The 13,082-nt window shown below is 37.4% G+C and overlaps 1 protein-coding gene across 1 annotated transcript in view; it reads left to right on the top strand.

The window, feature by feature from the left end:
- Positions 1–13,082, top strand: part of LOC129233031 (dual specificity protein phosphatase 22-like) — a 103,742-nt gene that overhangs the window by 39,499 nt on the left and 51,161 nt on the right. The window contains exon 2 of the mRNA XM_054867116.1: positions 9,220–9,336. Coding sequence (XP_054723091.1) covers positions 9,220–9,336 — 117 coding nt within the window. The remainder of the gene's footprint in view (positions 1–9,219; positions 9,337–13,082) is intronic.

The following is a 13,082-nucleotide window of genomic DNA, read 5'->3' as shown; positions in this document are numbered from 1 at the left end:
CCTATGCAACGGTCCTCATTTAAATTTACAACATCAAGGAAATTTGAGAGTTGAAATTAAATTTAGCACTGCCATCGAAGAAACGCTATCATTATTGATCTATGCCGAATTTCAAAACGTGATTGAAATTACAAAATCTCGTCACGTGTTGTGTGATTTTGCAAATTAAAATGGATTCAAATCAAATACAGAATATTCTTCAAAGTGACTCAATTACCAAAAAATATTTTCTGGGTGTGTTTCCCAGTGATCATCTGGCGGACATTGTCATCGATACGACGCCCTCTTGTTTTATTGCAAACGTGGATACTTCGACGGAAGCCGGAAGCCATTGGGTGGCTTTTTATGTAGACGGAAAACAATTGGAATTTTTCGATTCTTATGGGAATCCGCCTTCTTTTTTCAAAGGACACATTGATGATTTTGTATCACAATTTTCAAATGTAAATTTTAATCCCATGACATTGCAAAGCAATGTCACGGCAGTATGTGGTCAATATTGTATTTATTATTTGTATTCAAAATGTCGTGGACATTCCTTGAAAAATATATTGTCTTCTTTTATAGATTCGCATGTTTGTAATGATAAGATTGTATACAATTTTGTAGCAAAACGTTTTCATGTATTTCCAAATTTTAATCAATAAATATATTTAAACGAATATTTTCTTTGTCTGTCTCTCATTCGCCATGGAGTTTCCAAAGTTGGAGGTTCCTTTTACGATGGTCGCAGCCGGACCAACTTCTTCGGGAAAGTCATTTTTCGTTGCCGATCTCATCAAACATAAACGTGAGATGTTTTCAATTGTCCCCGACAAAATTGTATGGTTCTACGGGATCTATCAAGAATTATATGATACGATCCCCGATGTGACGTTTGTGGAAGGATTTCCTTCAAATTATCGAGAGTATTTGGGGAATTATACGGTTTACATAATTGATGATTTAATGCATTCTTGCGGTAAAAATGAAGTCATGACTAAATTGTTTACGCGCGGAAGTCATCATATGAATATATCTGTAATTTTCATCACACAAAACTTTTTCCACAAAGGAAAAGAAATGCGTGAAATTACTTTAAACGCACATTATATTCTTCTTTTCAAAAATAGGAGAGATTTGAGTCAAGTGACTCATTTAGGAAAACAGATTTTTCCCAGACATTTAAAATTTTTTCAAGAAGTGTATGAGGATGCGACGAAGGAGAAATTTTCATATCTGTTAATCGATTTGAAAAATGAAACACCCGAGGAAATGCGTCTGCGCACAAATATTTTACCCAATCAAACACAGTACATATATCAGAGAAAAATAGTATAAAGTGAAAGGATATAAATAATAACATTCATTTGTCATCATGACAATTACCAAGCAACAGCTGAGCGAGCTACATCTTCTGCAGATTTGTCCAGCAAAACTTCAAAAAGAGTTATTAAAAAAGATTGATGTGAAATGTATCAAGGCAATTTGTGAGTGCTGTCACAACACATTGAAAGGAAATATTCCTCTATCAAAACATCAAAAGAAGAACTTGTCAAAGCACAAGACAACTTTGCGCAAATTAGCAAATCGTAAATTAGCTTTGTCGAAAAAGCGGAAGCTGGTTGTTCAAAAAGGTGGATTTTTGAATTTTCTCATTCCTGCAGCTGTAAGCGTGCTATCAACTATACTCGGAAATGGAACACGCTAAGAAATATTCCTTGGTTCCCGAGGAAATATTTCTGAAACATACAGTCACTTCCAATCAGTTGAGTGAATTGGATCGTGAAATGTTAAAGATTTTACAGAGCAAGTTAGCGGATCATGAAAAGTTATTGAAATATACAGAATTGCTACAAAGGAAGTTGAACATGACAGAATTCAACCCAAGATGGACCCAACCTCAAGAAAATAAAGTTATTGAAAAAGAAGAAGAAGAAGAAGAAAGAAAAATAACAAAAACTGAAAATTATGAATCTACGATACTGAAAAGTGTTGCAAAGAATTACCTGCATCAAGCAAGAAATCTGTTGGATCTCCTGAAGAAACATTCCGATCTTTTATCATGGAATGAAAAAGGACAAATTATTTATAAAAAACAAAACATTCCGAATAGTAATATTGCGGATCTGATGAATTTAATTTTCAGCAATCGAAAAAATATTCATGTACCATGGAAAGATGAATTTTTACACACGTTAAATGAAATAAATGTACCCAAACATTTTGTGAAAAATAAGTATTTAACAGATGTGACTCCAACTTTTGTACCTAAAGCTGTCAATGTACCTTCGTCTCTCGATACACCCAGAAAGAAAAGGGCGAAAAGACAGCCCGATTTTGTATGGGATACTATGTATCAATAAAATATTTTAGTTCATTAATTCTGTCTCGTTATTATTTTCGCTACATGCAAATGAAAACAATAAAAGCAGTTAAATGGAATAATACATTTATTGAACAAATAAAAATAGTATATACAAAAACTACTTACAGATCAGCCGTTCGCTCCTTCAAATAATCCACTGTAAACATTGCAATTTGAGTCTCACTTAAACATATTTTTTCGGAAATGCTATCGCAAAGTTCGACAAAGTTCATAGTAGTGAAAATATTTTCATTTTCACATAATAGAGTGTATTTGTCCTTGGATGTTAACGACATACATTCATGTCTTCTTTGTGAGGGATGTTCTACCTTACAGCCGGCACATTCAAAGTTTTTTAATACAGTTCGCCGCATTTCTTCAATGAAGCAATCGTGCGCAAGTTCAGGCGCTACAACTTCATCAATCGTTGGAGCTTGAATATTTTTTCGTTCAACACGGAGCATTTCACGAAATATGGTGAAAATTGCACGGAGGATCTCTCCTAGAATACCATCATCTTCTTCTTTCAAAATTTTTCTAACGTCTTCTCGTAATAAAATGGGAGGTTTTTGTATACACATTTTACCGTCGACTTCTTCTAACTGATGCACTTCGCACTGTTTTTCTCTGGTAATAACAATAGCATCCGTTCCAACGACAAAGTTACTACTCGCGTAGTGGGAATTAAAGTCCCACATTTTTGTTAAAAAATGCAGCCAACTCGGTGGTTGAAAATTCACTTCGGCACCCGAAACAGTATTTTCTAACTGAATTACGATTTTTCCATTTTGTCGTAGGCATACACTGATGTTCAAATCTGTCGGTAAACTTCTAATGTTGTTCTTTTTCTCTTCAAAACGTTGAAGGGAGCTCGAAAGGAACTTTTCCAACCAATCGTCCCGAGGGAGTGTAGGGTTTTCTCCTTCACTAAGTGGAGAAACGACGGGGGAGGGATCCACTGAGGCATGAGGCGAAGCAAAGTTCATTGTTGTATCGCTTTCTTGAGACATGATGCTTGTCGAAATTTCAGGCTGGTTAAAGAGGGAGGCATCATCATCCAGTGCCATTCTCATTCGTTTCGCTGTAGGTGGGTTTGCGTCACTCATGATGTTTCGAAATGTAATGCTAATCCTCGGTAAAGTCACAGTTCTGTCAGGTTTAATTCCATGCGTAAATAGTTCATTGGTAGGTGGTAACATCACGTACATACTGCCATGGCGACATAGTAATTCTTGAGGTTGAAATCCACGTCTTTCAATAACGCGTAGTTGTACGATTGTCCAGTCGCAGCTTCCACATCTTCTTTTATTCGCAACATCACCGGAGTCCATTCGTGTGCAGGGTTCGACGTGCCAGAGTATTGGTAATCAAGTCCAGTATCTCCGAATGCGAAACTTTTGCGTTTTGGGGTATAGTGTCTCCCATGGACGATCACATTGATAGTCTGGAACGGCAATTTCAGCAGTTCATTGAATATGTTGTTGGCGACTTCACGAGTGTAGAATTGTTCTTTAACAAGAACATTCAAACCATTTGCACTTAGTAAGTAATCCATTCTTGAAGAGAGGGAGAGAGCACCGAGCAACTGAACACCACACATAAAAATCTGAGCGAGAACGAAAATTTTATCAGGATAACAACCTCACTTCCAGTCGTGGCGCTGTAATCGCTCTGATTGATAATCACAAGATAGTTAATCATCGACCTTACGTGCCCAGAGGAAGGGACATAGCAATGACATCTTATCAATGCTTAATCAGCTGATTCACCATCCTGTGTTTTCAGACTGTGTCCGTCCGGTGCTTAATCATCACTGACCGAAGGGTAATCATTATCAACGCGTGTGATGATTAATCTATATTCGATCATGTGATCTTCAACCTTTCGTATGAGTCGACCTGATTAGAATTGCCTCATTTGCACGTTGTAAGTTGCCATGCAAAGAGGTTTAAATCGCTTAGGATTGAACATTGACGATTTTGATGTTCGCATTGAGTGAGGCTAATATTATGACAAGTCCAATTTCAAAACGTTTTGCGATTCGAGATGTGGATGATTTCCCTCTCTTCAATCATCCTGAAACGGTAATTGCATCGGACAGCTCTCCTCTACGAAAAAAAGTTCCGAGTCGATACACCGCATCTCAATCTGTTTTTGAAAGTTGTGAATTAAACATTGTGAATGCTGTGGACGAGAAGTGTACTCCTGCCGAACAAATTGAACTTCCAACGTTGGAGAAACCCCCCGCACCATCAACAAGCTTGATCGAAGAAAACGGACCCCATCAGATTCTCAATATGAACGAAAGACCTCCCATGGGGTTGACTCCCATTCTTCCTTCCGATGACCGGGTTGATGCAAATCTAAAAGGTACCCTTCCACGATTTGCTGAGAGAAAGATAAAAGCTTATGATTTACAATTGGGAACCTTTCTATATGTTGTGGTTAAACCAAATGGAAGTATAGTAATGATGATTGAAGACTGCAGTAATGGGAAAAAAATTAATTTCTCACCTCACGCTTTCGTCGACTTCATGGGAAAAATGTGCAGTTTTAATCTTGTGTATAAAGACTGCAGTTTTGTTGCATACAATGAAATAATTGTATTTAATGTAGCAGGACAATGTACAATGTATCATGTTGATATCTCTGAATCGAATGTTATATTCAACAATGAAAAATTCGTACTTCATAGTGAATCTGCGAAGTGCTTAGTGAATAGTTTTTGCATGATTATGGAAAAATTACTCGAAATAATGTTTTCAACGATTTTACAAGATATGATCCGTGCTTATCGTGATGAATTTAAACCGAAAAAAGTGATTAACGAACATAGTAAAATTCATAAGCGTATGTTGAGCAGTATGCATGATTGTCTGAACGAAAACTATCGCTGTGCGAGATGTAAAATATTGTATCAATCGCAATCGAAACATGAGTGTATGTCGCAAAACTTTCATTCGAAATATCTATGCAGCGAAAATTATATTTTTCTAACTGTTAATTTAAATGAACTTGCAAGTAAAATTTCACAATCGGTTTGGATATATGATAGTATGATACAAGAAATTGATTTTAAATATTTTAAAAGTCTAAACACCTATCTGTAAGTACTTTCATTATTATTAGTAATGTGTATGTTAAAATTAATGTATTTGGTTCAATTTCTCTGTTTTTATTTGTATGTATTTTCAACTATGACAATTTATTTTATACATTTTTTTTTTTAAATAATAGTTTGAGAAAAAATATTATATGAATAAAACTATTTAAAGACTTAGAAGAAACGCTAGAATGAAATCATTTGAGAAATGTTTTCCTTCCATTGTGTGTATGTGTGAAAGAGAGAGAGAGAGAAGTTCTTATCTTCCTCCCCTTTGACCATTTGTGGTTTTCGCGTGTTCACTGATGCGTGAATTCGTTGACGCATACGGAGAAAGACTAACGTTTCAAAAGGAGGGGAATGTTTATTTTCGGAAGGGGAATCGTAAAAAGTTGCATTTTATTTCAGCACATTTTAAAGGGACGTGTCTTTTAGCACTTCTAGAGCCCTTCTTTGATTTTTTTTTTTTTTTTTGAGAAAATTTTATTTCATTAAATTTTATTTAAGAAAAATTTTATTTTGGTACTTATTCCAAATTAGCTGCATTGGTATGCATCGGCTGATGAAAAAAAAAAAAAAAAAAAAGTTGATGGGGTGTATTTGATACACCGGGCTGGTTGGTGGGACCATCAACTTAAAACAAAAGTTTATTTTCAATCTTAAAGATCCTATTTCACTCTGTAAAAATAAAAATAATTAAATTCGCGAAACTTTGGTTGTCTTGACAACCATTCGTCGAAATTATTCAAAGTCCGAAAAAAAAAAAAAAAGAATCACCGAAAGAATGATAAATATAACAGAGTTGGGATTTATTTTTACAAGTATAATAAATGCATGAAAATAATAAAATGACAGTGTAAACGATTAATAACGCGATTAAAACATAACTCATGAAAATGTATAAATCATATTGAATATTAAAGCTGATTGGTACTATGAAAAAAAAAGTTTTGTGAAAAAATGTTTAAAGTTTGAAAACGCTCGAAAATAATCAAAAGAACGAAAGACGTCGAATTAGTCTAAGACCTGAATGTAAAAAAAAATTTGAAATCTAAAATGAATAATCAAATTCATGAAAAATAATCCAAGTTCATAAAGCATTGAAATAATCAAATTCGCGAAAAATATTCAAAAAATAATTAAATTCGCGAAACTTTGGTTGTCTTGACAACCATTCGTCGAAATTATTCAAAGTCCAGAAAAAAAAACTCAAAGTCACGATAGATGGCGCCATGTACATTTACCTCATGTGAAAATTATATTGAGTTTCATTTTAACTTCCTCTAGCTCGAAAGCATTGGTGGCTTAATTGGCATGCGCGCGTCAATTAAAGCGTCAATGCTTTTTGGCGGACGCGTGTTCGATTCCCAACCGCGACACTCTGTAAAAAATAAAAATAATTAAATTCGCGAAACTTTGGTTGTCTTGACAACCATTCGTCGAAATTATTCAAAGTTCGGAAATAAAAAATCAACCTCTCAATAGATGGCGCCAGCAAAAATAAAATCTTCAAAGTTCGCGTAAAAATATTCACATCCGAAACGTTGAGTGTTGCCATCCCAAAACTCGTAAAAGGTTACGAAAAACAAGTGTTGCCATCCGAAAACTTCTACGAAGTGTTGCCATCCCAAAACTCTGGTTGTCATGACAACCAGAAACCTCGTAATCTTTCACGGACAACTCAACTCACGCGGCGAGGGAGGGAACGGCTGGGGGAGGCGCAGGGATTGGGAGGCGGTGGAGGCGGCATCAGGGAGGCGGAGGGATTGGGAGGCGGCTCATAGCCGCAGAGCCGCCTCTTGGGGCAGAACTCTCATTATTACCCTACTTAGGTGTGTGTGTAGGGAGGAGAGTATGTGTGTGTAGGCATATGTGTTTGTGTCTGTGTGCAGGCATGAGTCTGTGCGTAGTTGTGTGTATGTGAGTGTGTAGGTGTGTGTGTGTGTATGTGTTTGTGTATGTGTGTAGGTTTATGTATGTGTGTGTAGGTGTATGTACGTGTGTGTAGGTGTATATGTATATGTGTGTAGGTGCGTGTATGTATGCGTGTAAGTGTAGGATATTGACGAAACCTGGAGACAGTTTTCGCTAGAGGTGCAGCATCGTGAGCAGCCGGTCGACGGTGATGACAATAAGAGCAATCGTGATTGCTCAAAAAAAAAAACAACCGAAAGTGCACAATTTAAGGAGGAAAATGAAATAGAATAAAAACAAAAGAAGGTGCACATGCTCGAGGGCGGAAAGGAAAACCAAAGAAACTCAGGTTTAAAGGCCCACACACACACACACACACACAATATGCACGTTGGCGTGTATGTGTGTGAGTATGTGTATGAGGGTGCGTGTGTGTAGGACATGGACGCCACCGACTAGGAGCGGCTACCGGTGGACGGAGTCGCGCCTGCAAGTGATGGTGGGGGTTGAAAAAGGAACGGACATCAAATACTGTCAAATGAGAACAATAAGCAATCGTGATTGCTCAAAAAAAACAGAAGTCGCACAGGTTCGAGGGCAAAAAAAAAAAAAAAAAAACCAAAGGTGCTAAGGCTTGAGGGCTAAAAAAAAAAAAAAAAAAAAACTTGAAGGTGCACGGTTCATGGGTGTAAAAATAAAAAAAAAATAAAAAAATAAAAAAACCCGGCGCAAAAATAATTATAAAATGAAGGTGCACAGGTATGAGTGCGCACAAAAAAAGATGCAGAGAGAAAGTTCGAGGGCGCACAGGCGGGAGGTGCATCAACCCGTGAGCCGATAGTCAGGTCCGCCCCTGGATGTATTAAAACACGTGTGTGAAAAAAGTATTTTAAGACTTTTGCAGGGCTGCGGATTCGGAGTCGGGATGATTTTGGGGTAAAGGAGCCCGAGCCGGGAGCCGAAGGTTTAAAATTCCAAGAGTCGGAGTTGGAGTTTCCTCTCAGTCCGCATATCAGCTAGTGCTTGCGGAGTCGAACTGATTTTGGAGTAAAGGAGTCGGGTCGAAGCAGGGGTAGCTCGATCTAAAGTTTTTAGGAGCGGGGAAGGGGGGGGGGCGGCGGTTCAATTTGCCGAATAAGACTCAGAATTTTGCCGAATGATAAACCTGAGCAAAGCGTCACAAAGCATTTTTTTACTGCAATTTTGAATGCTTTCTCCAAATTTGTCGAATCGTCTGACAAAAGTCAAATCTCCAAGTTGAAGACTAAATTTCTGGGAGTCGGAGCCAGAGCAATGAATTTTTGACACCTTGTCTCGATCATTTTTTGTTTGCAAGATATTCTAATTTTGAAATTTCAATTGTATAAATTTCAAAAAACGGCGTACTACTAGACTGATATAAATATATTCTGAAGCTTTTTTTTTTTTTTTTATATAAACATTTGTCTGCAAAGAACATGCAACAGTTGAATAAATTAGTACGTTAACGAACTCATATTGCTGGAAAGTCACAGCTGTGTCAGTTACCATGTTGTTTTGAAAAAGTTTTGTTTCTTCAAGGCTACATGAAATCATCATTGTTAAAAATACTTATCGCTCTTTTTAAATGAATATTTGTAATAAACTTCATTATTGCTTAAATTATTATTTTGAAAGAAAGTTTAATTCAGGAAAAAAGGAAGCAGTTAATCTTTTTCAATTTTAGTTTGCTCTTTCATTTTAAAAGCAAGAACGATTCTATTGCACTTTCTTGGAATCAACGAAAAGAGACGAATCGAAATTGGGTTAACGAACTTCGGGTTTGTTTGAAAAAGACGCAGTATCTGGCATAATATTGATACACATTTTTTTGCAGGTCTTGCCAGGGCTGTACTTGGGTAGCTTCCGAGATGGCAAAGACTCTGAACAACTTCAAAGCAATAAAATCACTCATATTATTTCAATACATGATACGGCCAAGGAAGTCGTCGAGGTAAGGGCACGTTTTGAAATTTACTCCAAAAAACTATTGAGCAGTTGAAAAAAAAAAAAAAAAAGCTTATCCACCAACAGATTAGGGAATACAGTAAAAATTTTATAATGAGAGAGATGTTTTTTCCCGAAAATATAGGCACCAGCACGAATAAATTTAATCATTTCAATATTTACATTCAGCAGCTTGTTTCCTTGAAAACGTCAATTCACTGTAATAGAGGCTAGATCCTATATACAGGGTGTTCCGTTTTAACTTGCAAGACCTTTATTTTCGCAACCGTTGGTCCTAGATGCATACTTCCAATTGCAAAAATGTTCAAAATCAGATGCGGAGTTCAGACATTGAAAGTTTAAAGCAAATTAAAAGTGAGTCAGGAAATAAAAAAATAAACTTTTTATTTGGGCTCCAGGTCCCCTAAGTCATAGCTAAGGAAATATTCGCCATTGAAAAATAATTCCAACTCAAAAAGGTTGAAATTAGTAAGACCAATATTCACCGAGATATGAAACGCAGCGTTTTGTGACTTATACCACTTTTCACTCGCCGTCAATAACACCTTTTAGGGGAAAATATAGCAGTTAACAAGTGTTTAAAATTATATGTGTGCATAGAGTGTGGATTTTCAAATTGTTCGAGGTTTTTCAGTGTGTTTTTGCGTATCACGGCATAACATTTGCGTTTATTGTTAAAAAATATAAATACTTTGTGTTTTTTACTTTGACAACCTGTCATTCTTCTGAAAGGGCGATAAGTTCCAATCTCTTCTGTATGGTCTCTTAAAACTTTAAACTAGAATATCTCCTTGAATTTTCGTCGCACAAGTGTCAAGTTTTTTGTGTCAGTAATAGTTTTTAATGGATATTATTTCTCTAAATATAAGTTAGGGGACCTGAGACCCGTATAAAAAGTTTAATTTTTTATTTTTTGACTCATTTTTATTTTTACTTCTAACTTTCAATACCTTAACCCTGCATCTGATTTTGAACATTTTTGCAATTGGAAGTATGCATTTAGGACTAACGGTTGCAAAAATAGAGGCCTTGCAGGTCAAAACGGAACACCCTATATACGCAGGTCCATTATTTCGAATTTATATGGGTGAGGGGGTAGAGACAGAGAGAGAGAAAGAGAGAAGGAATACACGAGGGTAATGAAGGTAACTCAATGCATATTACATCGTAAAACAACTATTGATTTTTCAAAGGCAGGAGGAGATGGGCAATTGCTACCTTTTAACCTCCTTAAATGACGGACCTGCAGACAGGCTAACGCATTAGCCATTTTGATTTAAAGCGCATGTTTGCAGGCAGGGGGATGCACAGAAATTTTGTGGACCGTCACAAAGAAATTTTACGCTCCCTCCCCCACCACATTGTTTAACTTTACGTCCCTACATATATTTCGCCCATGATTTAAAAAAAACGAGTCCCTTCATTCAGGCCAACTGGTGTGTCCCCCCCCCCAGCCTCTATTTGCACGGTTGTCTTTTCTGGCAAGATCATGTTGCCTTTTCCCGACTGAATTTATAATAATATCTCCAGGGGTGGACTGGCTCACCAGCCCGCTGGCCAGTGCGCCCTCGAACCTGTGTGCCTTCTGTTTTTTTTCTTCGTACTCTCGAACCTGTTCTCGCTTTGGGAGTCAATGTTTCCCTCTCCCCCCACCACTTGGGGATCCAGTCCATCACTGATTATCTCTGCTACTAAAATCTGTTCAGGTCTGTCTGTTTGACTGTAACCGCATCTCCCTTAGAACAAAAGCAAACCTTAACCCGGTTATCGGGCCGTGGTAGCCCGATCGGTAGAGTGTCGGATTCAGGACCGGAGGGTCCTGAGTTCGAACCTCGATGGTCGAAGACCCACCGTCGTCATTAAAGGAGACTGGGCGACGTTAAATATGCTCGTGGTCTCAATGTCCTCCAAGTGAAACTATACCTCTGGGGGTGCTAGCACCAGGTAGCTATTAGCTCCTGGCCTAGTTCTAAATTCTCATTAACTGTTCGATCCGGTGATGGTGCTGCCATCTATCGGTATAAAAAATAATGGAGGCAAGGCACTTAGTATGCAGTCAACGACATAAATACAGTTGTAGTCTGTTGCGACTCGGAATCGAATCAAAAATCGAACCCGGTTATCGAAATATATGTAATTTTCCCTGGTAGCTAGATCGATCCCTCTACTGGATGCGGAAGTAAATTCGGCGGACGCGGTGAATAAGTTCTTGGGAAAGTGGATTACGTCAGATGCGAATTCTGCCGAAAGTTAAATATACTGCTCATTATTTGATGTACCCCGCAGGCGGCAAGAATGTATAAAACCCCTCAAAGCACACCGCGGGACGCGTTGAGCCGTTGGACGAACCGCCAGTCGTCATCGGCAGGAAGGGGGCGAAGCCCCAGAAATACAACTCTGAAGGAGCTGTATACCAATCCGCCGTAGTAGGCGGGGTCGAGGCCGAAGAGAGGCCGAAGACGGCTTACCGAGGCCCAGTAAGGCAGGGGCTAACTGGGGTTAGGTTCCGGGTTCCTCAAGGTTTAGGGTCCTCATTTTTTTCAAAGTTAACCTATCTGTATGTTACAGAAGTTGTATTTATTAGGTTTTAAATATAAAATTACTTAAACAAAATGTTTATGAAAGTGTTCTTTGTTTCTTTTTTTAAATTTTTTTTTTAATTTCTGGGTTATATATAAAATTTAACATTCAGTATATTTGCAAAACAAGATTTTTTGTTTATTAAAATTTTGGTGAAATTTGTGCAAATAGAGTAAATATTGGATTTAAATAAGAAACGTTCTTGGAGCACTTTTCGTTGCACTCACACAACCAATAAAAGAGGGCAGGATTCACATGAAGGTCCAGGCCCTCTTTATGACTTGATCAGGCCCTGGGATAATCTAGCTGCCCTGGCGACTAGTTGTCTATACTACTGAAATATTTTCACGTCTGCACTCAACAACTTTCTTGAAAGTCGTGTTCTCTCTCGGCTTTCTTGTTGCGTATTAGCCGCGCTCATATGGACACTTTCAACCCAGCAAATAACCTGCTTTTAACCGTATTCCGGTTATGTACCGGGTAAATGTGGATTTTTTCCCCTCCTGCTTCCTTCCATAGCAAATGCAAAGATTTTATCCAGAATGCATTTCGCGATACAAGTTCATCTACTTGCTGGGTATAGCCGAAGGATGCTGGGTAAAAACCGCTTTCTGGGGTATAATGGACAACCTCTTTTTACATGTAAACGGGAAATATTCCTACCGTTTTATTTTTTTTTCGGCCTCTTGTGGACGCGGCTATTGAGTTCTTTGCACTGGTAAAGAGAGTCTTGAAATAGCTATATGCTGTGTTTTCTTGTGAATTTGTGCTTTATTTACGACAAGCAAAAATACCCGGCGTTGCCTGGGTCAGTAATAATTATTAGAAAAAATCGTTACTTGCTTTTGTTTTCTGTTTTAAGTGAAAGAATTTAAAACATCTCTTTGACGTGATTAAAAATCGAGTTTCTTCCTTACCCATAAAACTAAAATAGCAATAAGTATAAAGAACAAAGTAGTATTGATTTAGAAACGAAAGCACTATATTTAAGCATATACAAATTTAAAAAACATGAAATTAATCTTCTCATGTTTAAAAAGATTAATCTGTTGATACTTTTTTTTTAACATGGAGTCTAAAACCTTCTCTGTATGGCTAATGAAGTACGAAGTGATTAAAAAAAAGTAGCTGCGCTCGTAATCCCCTTATACT

The sequence above is a fragment of the Uloborus diversus genome, chromosome 1 (genome assembly GCF_026930045.1).
Source record: "Uloborus diversus isolate 005 chromosome 1, Udiv.v.3.1, whole genome shotgun sequence".
In the NCBI taxonomy this organism is placed as follows: Eukaryota; Metazoa; Arthropoda; class Arachnida; order Araneae; family Uloboridae; genus Uloborus; species Uloborus diversus.
This window is presented reverse-complemented; position numbering and strand designations above follow the sequence as displayed.